Raw genomic sequence first — 15,524 nt, 5'->3', positions numbered from 1 at the left:
CTGTTGATAGAGATTACAGTTTGTAGTACCTTTTCATTGTAATTGCTCTTAAACAGTTTTTCCTCCTCTATCTTAATCTCCTGAAGATGAATCTCCTGATAGATGAATTATAATATAGCGTATGCATGTTTGCAAAAATATAAGGTCCACAATGCAATCCAAGTGCTACAACTAGTTTCCTAGTCATAAAGTAGAATTTACCTCCCTCCTAGTCTTTCCTTACGTTAGTGTTGTGACTTACAAAAGCAGTGTTTAAATTCTGTTGTTCTGGCTTAATGTACTGATGAATATTGGCAAATGAAGGTGTGAAATATTAAATTCCAAGTATCAGTCGTCTTATCATCTTTCTCTCCTCTCTCCATTCTGCAAATACAGTACCATAACCACATGTTGTAAGACTCCACCTACCAAGAAGTAAGGTGTGAAGAAAATTGATTTCTTCCATTGTAATGACTAGTTCCTCCCACTTTCCTCTGTTTTCTTTGCTGTCACAGCCTATAAGCATGGGAGACTACAGCACTATTCTCTCTAGCCTTCATCTGATGTGCTTTTGGGCCCAGTCTTGCATCTGTCCAGTGCATGGACTCCACTGATGTCGATGGCAGTTCCAAGTGCATAGCAGATGCTGGATCAGTAATGTTTTTGTACTTAGAAATAAATAGAATATTAAAGTAGTAAAATTGAGATTGGATATAGGAAGAAGATGAGCAAAAGGAACCTACTTTACACTAACCTTGACTTTTGGAGAGAAGAAAAGGCCCTTTTGCTTCCCCAGCATGGTCTTCCCTCACTACCAGTATACCACCTGCTTTCCCTGTATGATTTTTTGCCACACTTCTTCTCTGCAATCAAGGAGAACACTGGCAGGTCTCTTATGTATCTTTTTGGCAAAGTCCTCTTTCAGGACGTTTTGTGTGAGTGCCTGCTCTCTTAAGAACATGCTACTTGAGCCTGAGATTGTTTTGGTCACAAAGATTTTGTAAAAGGATCAAATCAACTGTCCTTTCTTCTTCTGAGTGAATGTGTGAAATCCAGCCAGATCAGTCAGGCTCAGAAATCCATCCTACTATCTTTAATATCTCTCCCTTTCACTGAATGCCCAGCCTCAGCCTATCCTCATCTTCCTAGCCAGTCAATATTATTCCTTTGCAGAGTTAAACTCATGGATCAGGCCAAGGTGATAGGACAATGATATACAATAGAACCTCAGAGTTATGACACCTTGGAATGGAGTTATTCGTAACTCTGAAATGTTCGTAACTCTGAACAAAACATTATGGTTCTTTCCAAAAGTTTACAACTGAACATTTATTTTAATATAGCTCTGAACCTTTGCTATGCAGAAGGAAAATGCTGCTTTAAACCATCTAATTTAAGAAACACAGAAAGTTTCCTTACCTTTTCAATCTTTTTTAAATGTTCCCTTTTTTTTTTTTTTTTTTTTTTAAGTAGTTTACATTTAACGCAGTAGTACTGTGCTGTATTTGCTTTTCTTTTCTTTTGGTCTCCGCTGCTGCCTGATTGTGTACTTCTGGTTCCGAATGAGTGTGTGGTTGATCCGGTTGTTCATAACTCTGGTGTTCTACTGTACTTCTATCCTCCTCCTCCAGGCTTCAAGTTAACACTGTAAGAAGGTATCAGAACTGCTAATAAAATAAGCACATTGTCCTGGCATCCTAGGGGACGGGATCAAGGATTATGGATTTATTTGCATAGGGAAATTAACCAGAATAGCTATTCTGCAGTAGCTCCCCGTGGATACTGGTATTCTAGAATAAGAATGTCCAAATGGGAAACTATTCCAGAATAGCTATTGCGCTTTAAATTCACACTCTACCTTAATCTGAAATGACTTTCAAGTGCAGACAATCCGTATATTCCTGTTTGTTCTGTGGTACAACAGAGACAGAGCTTCTACCCTTCTGTCATGTATGTACTTCAGGCTTCCCAGGTTGTGCCTCTGCATGGAGAATCTCCCTCCTCCCAAACCCCAGTTCTACATGGTCAGGTTATACAAAGGAGAGATTATCTTAGTTGAGATGCCCATTGTTCTCAGACCTCCAGAGATCTGCTCATAGACTCTGTGAGTCTCCAGAACACCTGTCCTAGTTTCCTTTCTGTTATAGATTCAGCCTTCTGACTCTTTGTCTGAGAGTATAAGGGTCAATCTGATTTCTTTCTGAAAGACTTCGAAATGGTTAAAAGCAAGCTGTTTCAGGATGCAATCCAGGGTCATTTTCATCTGTATGGGTTCTTTGCAATCAGTTTAATCTCTCACTGTTTTCTTTGTTGGTTCATCCCGATAGTTCCTTTCGCCACCTTTCATTATATCCATAAGCTTTGGTTGTCAAGAGTTGCTATCGTTGCCTATGAGGATTTCAAGGAAAGAGAATCAGAAGTGTGTCCCTTGTGGTTAGTTTCTCTCTGGTCTTTCCTTATCTAGGGAGGTCACTGATTAAAGATCATTATCCAGAATCTCTGTACACTTAATAGAGAGGTATATCTTACATTTCCTACTCGAGCTGTATTTAATAAAGCCCAAAGCAGTTGCTTTCCTCAACGGTTCTAGAATTGCAAAAAAGCTGCCAAGTGTTAACAAGTGAGCTTGGGATCAAGTAAAACATTCCTGGGCAATGTTTGGGGCTCCTCCCTCCAACATGTCTATGTCTTTCATATACTGTTGGAGTCTCAGTTGATTACCTATTCAGAGCCATCACTGATCTTTGCTACTAGGCTATGGTCTATATTACAGCTACAGCAGCACAGCTATGGCCTTGCAGGTTTGCTTCTGTAGCATTTCAGTGTAGACACTCACTCCAGCATATAAGGGGGGGGTTTCCATTGCTGTGGTTAATCCATTCCTCCAAAAAGTCTTCCTTCGACCTAATGATTCTATGCCAGGAGTTAGGTCAGCTTAACTGTGTTGCTCAGGAGTGTGAATTTTTTCCATCCCCGGCTCATGTAGTTAGGTCGACCTAAATTTTAGGTTAAGCCTAGACCAAAGAGTTATTAGGAAGAAGTGTGCTTCATGCTTCTGGGCTTCTTATCTGCCTTGCTTGATATACCAGCATGACTTTTGCAGGAGAGGGGAGAGGGAAGATGTTCAAGGAAAAATTACTTATCAGTAATTCGTTTTGTTCATAGTCTTCTCCTCTTCCTTATCCTACTTTCTCCTTTTGTTGGGGTTAAATATTTGTGGCTTTTGAAGTACTCAGACTTGAGTACATTATATTTAGATGATGACTGACCATTTTTCTTTGCCTCCTGGTAGGTGAAGTCATACATCATGATGTAGTGGTGTTTTATTTTTAGGATAGGGAAGAGAAGGAGACTAAGACAAATCTAATTACTGGTAAGTAATCATCTCCCATGACTGTAATCCTGGATGTTGTTCTAGGTTTTCACACTTAACAAGATCAGTCTTTCAGATGTGATTGTTTGAATCTGGGCTTCTGTTTCTTTTTTTTTTTAATTTGCTCATTTTTTCTGTTTCACAGTTTGCTGTTGTCAATTTATAGCTGCATAGATGGATAGGTGGCTATTAGTGTAGAAAACAATTTTTTTGATCAAACAGCATAATACTTCATTCTCCAAATGGGCATAACCTTGCCATTTTAAAATTAGGAACTGAAAGCCAGCTTCTGGATTCTGTTCTTTACACCTCTTCATCTACAGACACCAACTAGCTAATGCTGGCCTCTTTAAACCTTTTATTCCCATCTTTCAGGCAGGTAACCTACAGACTCATTACGTCGGCACTCTGGTGAAAAACCATATATTTGTGAAATCTGTGGGAAAAGGTTAGTACAATTGTTAATCTCCTATACAGTTAGCATGTCAGTGCTTTAAGATTGTATTAATAAACATTTTCTTAACCCTAATAACACACAGGCCAAGGTTTAGGTAACACGAGTAGACTGGGTTGATTTACACCACCATAGGCTTTTATTGTCTATTTGCCCATCGCTCTCTGTGCACTTCTGCCTTTATTGGATACTGGTAAATGGCAAGACAGTAACATTAGGAATTGCTTATTAAAAGCAAGTACAGAATGATGGGTCAAATTACTTTATGCAAATATATTTTTAGTGCCATATATTGTGTGTGTGTGTGTGTGTGTGTGTGTGTGTGTGTGTGTGTGTGTGAACAGAAATCCACATAAGCCCATAAATCAGTAGCATGTCTAGTGACTCTTTATGGTTTTATTTCAATTTCTGTTCATTGGCAACTTTTTAATTAACTAAGAAGATCCAATGTCTAATTAAACTATTTAACTGAACACAACTTTTGGAAACTTTGACCTATAAAGTACTCACAGTTCTGTTTTTTTTCCTTTAAAGCTATACATTGTCATGATTTAGACCCAGAATGGTTAGGGTTTTGTTAAATTTTACAAAAACTATGATCAATAGATAGGTCTTCATTATTTTTATTTGAGTTTTTTTAAATATTTCCTTGAAGTCTTTACAATACAAATATTGCTGCATTCAGCACATGACAGAAAATACACAAACTTGTAACTGTCTTGTCTATTTTTGTTCAAGGTGGGCAAAAATACAAAAATTAAAGAAATAGTATTAAAGGCAAAAAAATAAATTTGATTGTTAAAATAGATATTTGAATTTAAGGCATTATGTTTGTTTAAAAAATATTTTGAACCTGACAATGTCCCCTTAATAGCATCTAGTGTTAGGAGTTTTTAATATTTCAGACTACAGTCCTCTAACCATTCTAGAACTTGCTAGGTTAATGAAACATTCATAACAGCTGCTCCCTATAAGATATACAGCTGTGGAGAGTAGAAGCACTTTAACTGAGTTTCCAAATTCGGTTCCAGGTTTGCTGCTTCTGGTGATGTACAGCGTCACATTATTATTCATTCTGGAGAAAAACCTCATTTGTGTGATATTTGTGGCAGAGGTATGCTAGAATTATTTTTTTCTGTCTTTAGGGTTTATGATTGAAATATGAGTAGTCTTCTTAATCTTAGTGTCTGTTACATTCTTCCAGGGTTTAGTAACTTTAGTAACTTAAAGGAACACAAAAAGACCCATACAGCAGATAAAGTATTCACCTGCGATGAGTGTGGAAAGTCATTTAACATGCAACGGAAGTTAGTAAAGCACAGAATTAGGCACACAGGAGAAAGACCATACAGCTGTTCAGCATGTGGTAAGTAAGGTTTACAATACATACATATTTATTTTTTAAAACTAGTGGAAGTTCACCTTATTCACTGAATGGCTTGGAAATAAACAAAGTAAAACTGGATTGAAATATCGTTTCCTGGATCTCTTCTTTCTTCTTTGAGTGCTGTCCCTGTGGGTGCTCCACTCTAGGGGACGGTGTGTCCCGGCGCTGTTGATTGGAGATTTTCGGTCGCAGTACCTGGTTGGAGCGCACGCACTCAGTTGGTATCTCCCGCTTCGTTGGAATCTTCCTCAGTGCGTGCGCCCCACACCCTCCTCAGTTCCTTCTCAACGGTCCTCGGCTGAAGATGGGACTCGGGGTAGTGCTGCCTTCTCTTCCCTGGTCTCTATAGGAAACAGTAACAAAGAACATAGATATAATTATTAATTACTTCCCAGTTGTTTCCCTTCCTTTAGTATAGTTACATAGTTAATTACTTAGTTTAAAAAAAAAAATGCCCCTCAGGCTTGTCTCCCGTTGAGAGACACTCCTCGGCCATCTCTAATTCATAATGCCAGGAGCTTCAGGATTCAAAAGATGCATCTCCTGTCAGGACTCCATGCCATGGTCAGATGGGCACTCACATTGTGTGAAGTGCCTCGGAGACACCTACATCCCCATGAAGTGCCTCCATTGCATGAGCCTCAAGTCAAGAGCTCGTCGTGACAGGGATCTGCGGCTCAAAATCCTGATGATGGAAAAATCCTTACAGCCGCTGTCGGAGACGGGAAAGGCTAAACCCGCTCCCTCACGCTCCCCAGCCAGATCGGAACCGGTGAGGAGCGTTGCTTCACTCTCCCTGGAGCGGAGGCAAGAAGCACTACAGTCTCTCAGAAGAGACTCTAACAAGGGTAGGGGGTCTCCGAGGCAGGGACCCAACCTCTCGCGCCAGGAAGGTCCTTGTGGATCAGGTCCCCTCAGCGCTGCAAACGGCCGCGGCACAGACACCTTGCTCCTCCTCGGCACCGCAAACGGCCACAGCGCCAGCACTGCGCTCCTCCTCAGCACCGACAACAGCCGCGGTGCCGACAGCACGCTCAGCTGCAACAGCAAAAACGGCCGCGGTGCTGAAAGCATGCTTAGTCTCGGCACCAAAAACAGCTGTGGTGCCGACAGCGCACTCCTCCTCGGCACCGAGAAGAACGTCGGCACCAAGCCTGTCTTCTACCCGCACACCAGCAGCAGACCCCCTGCAGGGCACCTCTAAGCAGTCTGCAGCAACATTCTCATTCTCTCTTTCTCCTACTAATGAGCTAGAGCAGAGAGCAGGCTCAGCTCAGCCCAGGGAGCAGGAGCAACAGTTTCTCACCCAAAGTGACCTTTCAGTGCCACCTGAGCCTCACTCTCCGCTCCTAGACACATAGGACTCATTTCTTGAACCGCCACTCTCTCCACCTGAACTGGCTTTCACTGATGGGGAACTTGGTTTACAGCAGCAAGTGGAGTTCTCCCCTCCTGCTTCTCCTCCACAGGCACCTCTACCACCTCAGGTCATGGCTCAAGGTCACCAGCCTCAGTTTCCCTACTTTGCCCACCCATGGGCAGCACCTGGGTTCTCCTACCCTATGCCTTGGCCTCAGTGGTACCTTTGGCAATATCCTCCTACCAATCATCCTCCTTCTGTGCCTCAATCTCCTGCTCCGTCCACTTCTAGGGTGCCTGAGCCCCCTCCTGAGACTGGGAGCTATGCACCATATCCTGACTCACTGACCCCTAACTCTCCATTAGCCTTGGATGAAGCCCTCCTCCCTTCATCTCCACAGGCTGCAAACAATTTCAAGAACTTTTTAGGAGGGTGGCACTCAGTCAAGATATCCCCTTAGAAGAGGTTCAGGAGACACAACACAAACTCCTCAGAATCCTTCAACCGTCTGCGCCCTCAAAAATCACACTCCCTATAAACGTAGCACTCATGGAGCCAGCTGACACTCTCTGGCAAACCCCAGCCTCCTTAGTACCAACGTGCAAGAAGGCTGAATGTAAATACTATGTCCGTGCAAGGGACGCAGACTTCCTATTTTCTCATCCACCACTGAACTCTCATGTCATGGATGCAGTTGCACAGAGGACGAAACAGTCACAATATCGACCCACCCCGCAAGATGAAGACCGTAGACGCCTTGACGTCCTGGGCCGCGAGGTTTATACATCCTCTACACTACAATTCAGAATTGCAAACTCTTCTGCTCTCCTCGCCAGTTATGATTTTGATAATTACAATAAACTTTTTGAATTTGTCTCCTACATTCCAGAGGATAGAAGAGCAGACTTCAAATCAATCCTGACTGAGGGCCAACTGATTTCCAGAACGGCCCTACAGGCATCTTTAGACACGGCGGACACAGCTGCCCGTACCACTGCAACTGCTGTGGTTATGCGTAGATCCTCATGACTCTCCGCATCCGGCATTCCTAAAGAACTCCAGACCAAAGTGGAGGATCTACCCTTTGATAAGGACAAACTTTTCTCCAAAAAAACTGAACTCCTCCATACCATGAAAGAGTCTAGACCGACACTGCGCACCCTGGGCATTCACCCATCCCTTTCCAGGAGACAACGATACCAACCCTACCAAAGACCATGCATACATCAGTACTATCGTCCTCAACCCAGACCATATGACATAACTAGGAATCGTACTAAACCCCCCAAGCGCAGACAAAATCAAAATCAAGCCACCACCTTCCGTCCATTGGGCAATAAACAACAGTTTTGAAACGTTGGTCGAGGGTCTGCATGACCACCCCTTGATTCCACTGCTTACTTGCCCATTTGGCCACCGCCTCCAGAATTTCCAACATGCCTGGCAGCGGATTACACAGGACTGCTGGGTCCTCGAATAGTTCAGGCTGGTTACTCCATCCCTTTTCTATCCTACCCTCCTACCCTTCCCCGTCCCTCTTCAGGGACCTTTCTCACGAGCAATATCTTCGCACAGAAGTGGCACATCTTCTGCAACTAGGCGCAGTGGAAGCTGTGCCGACGCAACATCAAGGGACAGGTTTCTACTCCCATTACTTTCTAATGCAGAAAAAGACCGGAGGATGGAGGCCTATACTAGAGCTACGCCAACTGAACAAATTTGTGACGATACAAAGATTCAAGATGGTCACACTGGGCACAATAATACCTGCATTGGATCAAGGGGACTGGTTCACAGCCCTCGACCTACAGGATGCATACGTCCATATATCAGTTCATCCAGCTCACAGATGCCTCCTACGGTTTACAATCGGTCACGACAATTTTCAATACACAGTTCTTCCTTTCGGACTCTCCACAGCACCCAGAGTTTTTTTCCAAGACTTTATCCGTGGTTGTGGCTCACCTCAGCAAACACGGGGTCACACTGTTCCCCTACCTGGACGATTGCCTCATCAAGGGCAACTCCTATGGCGAGATACTTCATGCTACGTGTTTCGACATTTCCCTCTTTCACAGCCTAGGCCTCCAAATAAACTTCCAAAAATCCACCCTGACACCTACACAACAGAACAAGTTCATCGGAGCTCATCTCGACTCAACCCAGAGCAGGGCCTCGCTCCCACACAACAGATTCCTCGCTGTCACGTAGTTCATACGCACGCTCTCTATTCATCCCAGGACACAAGCAAGAATCTGCCTACAGCTCCTTGGCCACATGGCAGCCACCACCTTCTTGGTTCAACATGCCATGCTACACATGAGATGTCTCCAGGGCTGGCTCAACTCCAGTTTCAAACCCAGCAGACACCCCTTAGGGATGCTGCTAACTCTTCCTCCCAATGTTATAGCTTCCCTACAGTGGTGGACAAGTCCAGAAAACCTCTGCACAGGGGTTTCCTTCCAGCAACGATCCCCAACGCTCATGCTCACCACGGATGCTTCCCTAATCGGTTGGGGAGCACATCCAGGGGGACACAGGGCACAAGGCCGGTGGTCCGCATCAGAGATGCATCTACACACAATCTCTTAGAGCTCAGAGCAGTGAGGAAAGCATGCCTCCACTTTCTTCCCCTCATAAGAACAAATATCTGCGGGTCTTAACAGATAACATAGCATGTATGTACAGCATAAACAGACAAGGGGGAGCCCGATCACATTCCGTTTGCATGGAAGCCATTCAACTATGGAATTGGTGCATACGACATCGAATACAAATCATCGTTTCCTACCTACCAGGCTGCCACAACACTAGTGCCGACGCACTCAGCAGGCACTTCTCGACAGAACACGAATGGGAACTGCATCCTGGAATACTCCAACAGCTCTTCTCCCTCTGGGACACCCCGTCAATAGATCTCTTTGCTATGACCCAAAATCGAAAATGCCCCCGGTTTTGCTCCAGAGCGGGACTCGGGACTGCATTCCTAGGAGATGCATTCCTCATCCCATGGAATAACTACCTCCTGTACGCCTTCCTACCAATCCTTTTGTTGCACAGGTTTCTTCAGAAGATCGCGGACGACAAGGCCCAGGTCCTCCTTATTGCCCTGGCTTGGCCAAGACAGATGTGGTATCCCTACCTACTCCACATGTCCTCCCGTCACCAATGGGCTCTCCCCAACGGGCTCTCCCCAACAGGTCAGACCTCCTTTACCAGGACAACGGATGCGTTCTTCATCCCCAGCTCCAAAAGCTCCACCTCACAGCCTGGTTCCTTCATGGTTCCAAACCCATGAACTAGCCTGTTCCGAGCAAGTCCAATATGTCCTCCTGCACAGTAGGAAAGACTCCACTTGTAAAACCTATCTGCAGAAGTGGAAGCGTTTCGCTCACTGGTGCTCACATAATCACTTAGCACCCAATAACGTGACCCTCACTAACATTCTAAACTATCTCCTGAAACTAAAACAGGACGGACTTTCGCTCAGCTCCATCAAAGTGCACCTGGCGGCGCTTACCACCTTCCATGATCTATTGGATGGGACTCACTCTTTACTCACCCCACCATAAAACGCTTTCTCATGAGCCTGCAAAATCTCTATTCTGAAATTCACCCAACAGTGGCTACATGGAATCTTAACCTTGTTCTTCATGCTCTCATGAAACCTCCATTTGAGCCCTTGGCTACTTCCTCTCATCTCCATATGGCCATGAAGGTGGCTTTCTTAGTTGCCATAACATCGGCAAGGAGAGTTGGTGAAATGAGTGCCCTGATGGCCCATCCTCCCTGTACAATCTTCTCTAAAGACAAAGTCACTTTGAGACCACATCCTAAATTTCTTCCTAAGGTGATATCAACCTTCTACCTCAACCAACCTATATATTTACCTACTTTCTATCCCAAACCTCACAAGACTCCGCAAGAGGCAACCCTGCATACTCTCGACGTCAGGTGAGCAATCGCCTTTTATTTAGACAGGACTAAACCATTTCGCAAGTCTCCACGACTCTTTGTTTCCATTGCCAAAAGATCAAAGGCACGGCTATCTCTAAACAATGCCTATCCAAGTGGATCTCTGACTGTATCAGATCCTGTTACCATGCGAAAAACCTTCAACCGCCCAAAGGCATTAGAACTCATTCCACTCAAGCCATGTCGACATCCGTTGCCTTCCTACACAACTTCCCATTCCTGACATCTGCAAAGCGGCTACATGGTCATCTGAACACACGTTTGCAAAACGCTATGCTCTCACGCAAGACACCACGGCTGACACCATAGTAGGCCATACAGTACTATCTACAGTACTCACTGCTGCATCTCCAAAGTCCCATCAACCATAGTGGGTACTGCTACACATTCACCTAGAGTGGAGCACCCACAGGGACAGCACTCGAAGAAGAAGAGAAAGTTACTCACCTTGCAGTAACTGAGGTTCTTCGAGATGTGTGTCCCTGTGGGTGCTCCACTCCCCACCCACCTCCCCTCTACTTTGGAGTACTAGTAGGATTCTCCACAGTAGAGAAGGAACTGAGGAGGGTGTGGGTGCACGCACTCAGGAAGATTCCAATGAGGCGGGAGATACCAACTGAGTGCGTGCGCCCCAACCAGGCACTGCTACTGAAAATCTCTGATCAACAGCGCCGGGACGCACCGTCACCTAGAGGGGAGCACCCACAGGGACAGCAGCATCTCAAAGAACCTCAGTTACTGCAAGGTGAGTAACTTTCTCATTTGGCATAGCTGATGGTTAAAATAAGTTTCAGCTTGGTTTATTACTCGTTTACACCATCTCAGACATAAGATTGTAACTTTATTGATGGCACAATTGTTACTTTTTCAGCAAAGTGCCCTGTTATCATCACCTATACAGTAGTTATTTTTTCTTTAAGCCTAACACAGTGCTAGACTGAGCACAAATGAGATCACAAGTGAATTTTGAATGGAGACTACAGAAAGAAATCTGGAAGAGTTAATGTTTAAAGTGGTGAATCTGTTTCTAGACCCTATAGTCTGGTTTTCAACAGCAATGCTGATCATAGCTGTTTCAGAAGGTTGGTTGACTTTCTGCTTATCACCAGGACATGCTCCCTCCAAAAGAAGTATGTTGAAGTAGCAGCCTTAGTGCTTTTGTCGTAAACATTTGGTTGCAACATTCAAATGAGATCTCAATGAATCCTAGCGAAAGCTGGAAGCAATGTTTAGTCCTTCACTTTCATTTGTAAAGGGAAGGCTCTTTTGAGTTATAAAGCATAACTGGGTCAACATCTCATAGCTAAGAATATTAGTTCTCAAATTTTATCAGATGGATCCCACTTCCTGGTGGTCTGCAAAGCTACTTTCTTTGATAGTGATTCATCTTTGCTTGTGAGTTTACAGAGGTTTTATTGATCATCTAACCTTTCAGCATCCTGCAATGGTATTTAATTATCTGCCTGTGACTATTGTTGCTTTTGGTGTAAGTTCAGTCATGTTCAAATGTTCAAAGAACACCCACATTACAGAAGGATAGCAAACATAGGATAAAAACACCTAAATGCAGTATGTCTTGGCATGGGGGTCTTAACTAATGTAAAGGCTTTCACCAAGTCAGAGGAAGTAAACAGAAGATACAAATTAGAGAAAGTGTAAACAAGCGATTTCTCCCATCACATTAAAATAGGCTTACTTTAAACTTGTCCCTTTAATATTGTTCTGATTAGTTTTTCTTATAGCCAGCTCATCTGGTTTCCACAGAGAAGGTGTGAAATCTAGACTGAGAGCAAAAATGGCCCACAAGAGGATCCATCTCTTAAGAAATAGTCCACCATATACAAAAATTCAACACCTGCTGACCCAATGATAGTGTAGCATTATTGGCTATGCAGAAAATCTGGGCTTTGTAAAATTAGAGATTAATATAAACAGTTGAATGCAAAAGCATAATGCCAAAAAATAAGAATATAGTCAACAGAATGTCTAGTAGATTAATTGCAATTTTCTAAGCTTTCAGATAACACATTTTATTTTCATGGTACCTGTCCACATAAAATACAGCATTAAAACAATCAATAATATAGACGAAACCGTGTCAAATCAAATTATACTATTTTGAAGAATGGACAATCTCAGAATCACTATGTACAATTAAAATAGCAATTTTAGAAATTAGAAACATCCTTTTTTCCTGGTGCACTATGACATTGGTATCTTTGCCCTATTTTAGTCACTTACTACATTGCTGTCTATAGTTTTATAAGAGTCATTTTACCCCTGGCTTCTGTTTATTCTGAAAATATATAAATACTGCATCTTAAGAAGTTGAGTTTTTCATGGTACCTGAATGCTTCTAGCAATAATAAAATTGCAACGCTGAAAATTATTCTATAGCCAAAATGTATTTTATGTTTACATTATCCATGCAGCTAAGTTTTTATAACAGTACCCATCCCTGTAGTATCTGATAACAGTACCTCTGTACTGAGGGAATTATTGTAAGGTGTATTTGAGGTGGTGCAGTTCTTTTATGAAAAATGTATTTTGAAATGTCATCAACATGCTATGTTCCTCAGACTGTTACTGTAGGGATCAAAGGGATTCAGTTCAGCAAAGACAGAGACAAACTGAGAAAAGTGGTTGCTACTAATGCTTGTCACAGCATTCCAGTGCTAGTGGGTATTTCTGATACTATAGACTGTAAACGGAAGGGTATGGAAATACAGGAGAGCAAGTCAGGGCAAGAAGAAGAAAAGTACAAATAATTGAGTTTTAAAAATAGCAGGAACAAGTCTAAGACTGTTCTAGACAGAGAATGTGACACAGTAGAAGTTGATCTGTAGTTTTAGCTGTTGATATTCCCTCTAATCAAACATGTTCATGGCACTCATATTGAGAGGAACAAAATCTAAAAGTATTACTTCTGTCTCTCAGGAAAATGTTTTGCAGGGTCTGGTGATCTGCGTAGACATGTGCGGACTCATACAGGAGAAAAGCCGTATACATGCGAGACCTGTAACAAATGCTTCACTCGTTCTGCTGTTCTGCGGCGGCACAAGAAAATGCACTGCAAATCCAGTGATGAGGGACCAAATACACTAGAGGAATTTACTCAGGCAATTGAAACTTCTGATCTTGAGAAATCTCAGGGTTCCGACGCGTTTGCCCAAGAAATGTCTGTTACTTTGTTACCAGTATCTGTTAAATTTCCTGTTCGTCCAGCTGGAAATTCAGCTAATGAATTTGATAGTTCTGCAGGATCTTATTGCAAGTTGCGGTCAATGATTCAACATCATGAGTCTACAATCCAACAGAAATTGAGTCTGGATCCCGCTGAACTCCCAAAACCTCAGACGCAACAAACTCCTCAGCCACCTTTCACTTACACAGAGGTAGATGTATCACCTGCAGAAGAACCCCTACAGTCTGATAATATTTCTATGATTCGTTCATCAATGACAACCCTGGATGGTCATTGTGGTGACCCCCTGGGCAATCGTGCATCTTCTGCTGCATTTAGGAGTAATGAAGGACCATTCTTTTCCAGTATGACCCTGTGGGGCTTAGCTATGAAGACCTTGCAGAATGAAAGCGAGTTGGATCAATGAGGGTTCATTTTACCGATTCACAACCTTTTAGGGGAATTGTTTTAATTTACCAGACTAAGACCACATATTCCAGCTAGTGCTCACTACCTCCCATTTAACTCTGCATGCTGTATCCTGCAATGGAACTTCAGTTGTTCCAAGGCCCAGTTTCATTATTAAAGTGCACAAAGGTGAATAGTGTGTGTAAGCAAAACCAGTACTGAGGTTTGGTAGGGTAAGGTGTGGGAAAAGAATAGTGTTCCAATCACAAGAGGCTGAAGTACCAATAATGGAATGCTTATCAGTAAGATCATTGGTTTACATGACTTCATATATTTAATGTGACATATTAAAACTGATTGTCAAATACTGTACAATATTTGTCAGTAGTGCAAAGTAACTGTATATCTAGAAACTTTATTTTTACAATAAAAGCCTTTTCTAGTATTTTATAAACTATTTTGCACAGAAGTTTTATCGGTAGAATGTAGATCAAAGTAAAGAAATGCTAATTTAATTTGAATAAAGGGAAGTTATTTTACGTAACATCTTAATTGTTCAGTGTGTTGCATCTTTACTAATTCAGAAAAGTGCAATGAAAATTGTTGGTAGCTATTTCAACAGTATAATTCCATTTATTCCAGATGGCTCTCGCACTGTTGCTAAAGGTACTACTAAGACAAGCAGAGCTGCACTACAGCACGTGGTCAGTCCATCAACAGACTGTCATGTTTGTTGGTAAATTAATGGAAAATGTTGGCAAATTATTGGGATTAATGGACTCGAAGAAGGCTGTCCAGAGGCCTTAGTGTTTGGCTGGTGGTTTTCATTTTCAGTATCTCTTTGGTCCTGCCTCACAGACTGGGTTGCTGCTGTCAAACAAGTGTTACAGGCCAAGCAAGTTTACAAACCATTTAAGTGTGTTTTCAGGCTTTGTGCCAAAACGTCTTTGCAAATATTAAAGTCTTTGAAATTTAAATGACTTCCACTAATCTTGTTTCTTTTGAAGTTTTTTCAGTGTCTGGAGAATCTTATAAACTAGAGGGCATACTGTTGATTTCTTTATAAGGAGCTTCTGGATCTGTGCATGGGAAGATAGCTCTCGGCACTGATGTCCTCTGGCCAATGTGATAACCTTGCTTCTTGTTAGGCTTTGGTACCACACTTGTGTGGAAAATATTTAGATATTTTCATTTAAGACTGCATCATTTTGACACAGCGCCACGTGTCAAACCAGAAAAAAATTCCTAAAACAACAACTGATTGTTTGAAAGTTAAGACCAAAAGGCCTCGTTAGTAGTCCGAGGAGTTGCTGCCAGTGTTCTATGGCAGTGAAGGAGATCTGTATCTTCTCGTCCATAAATGATGACTTTGCCATTCCTATTTGAAAAAAGCATGGCTTTATA

At 42.6% G+C, this 15,524-nt stretch overlaps 1 protein-coding gene across 1 annotated transcript in view; it reads left to right on the top strand.

Annotated features, from left to right (window-relative positions):
• Positions 1 to 14,756, top strand: part of ZBTB49 (zinc finger and BTB domain containing 49) — a 30,470-nt gene extending 15,714 nt beyond the window's left edge. Inside the window, 5 exon segments of the mRNA XM_030563607.1 lie at positions 3,728 to 3,746; positions 3,749 to 3,800; positions 4,838 to 4,920; positions 5,011 to 5,172; positions 13,466 to 14,756. Coding sequence (XP_030419467.1) covers positions 3,728 to 3,746; positions 3,749 to 3,800; positions 4,838 to 4,920; positions 5,011 to 5,172; positions 13,466 to 14,139 — 990 coding nt within the window. The 3' untranslated portion in view covers positions 14,140 to 14,756.
• Positions 14,757 to 15,524: the final 768 nt, after the last annotated feature.

Source organism: Gopherus evgoodei, chromosome 5 (assembly GCF_007399415.2).
Source record: "Gopherus evgoodei ecotype Sinaloan lineage chromosome 5, rGopEvg1_v1.p, whole genome shotgun sequence".
Lineage (NCBI taxonomy): Eukaryota > Metazoa > Chordata > Testudines > Testudinidae > Gopherus > Gopherus evgoodei.
This window is presented reverse-complemented; position numbering and strand designations above follow the sequence as displayed.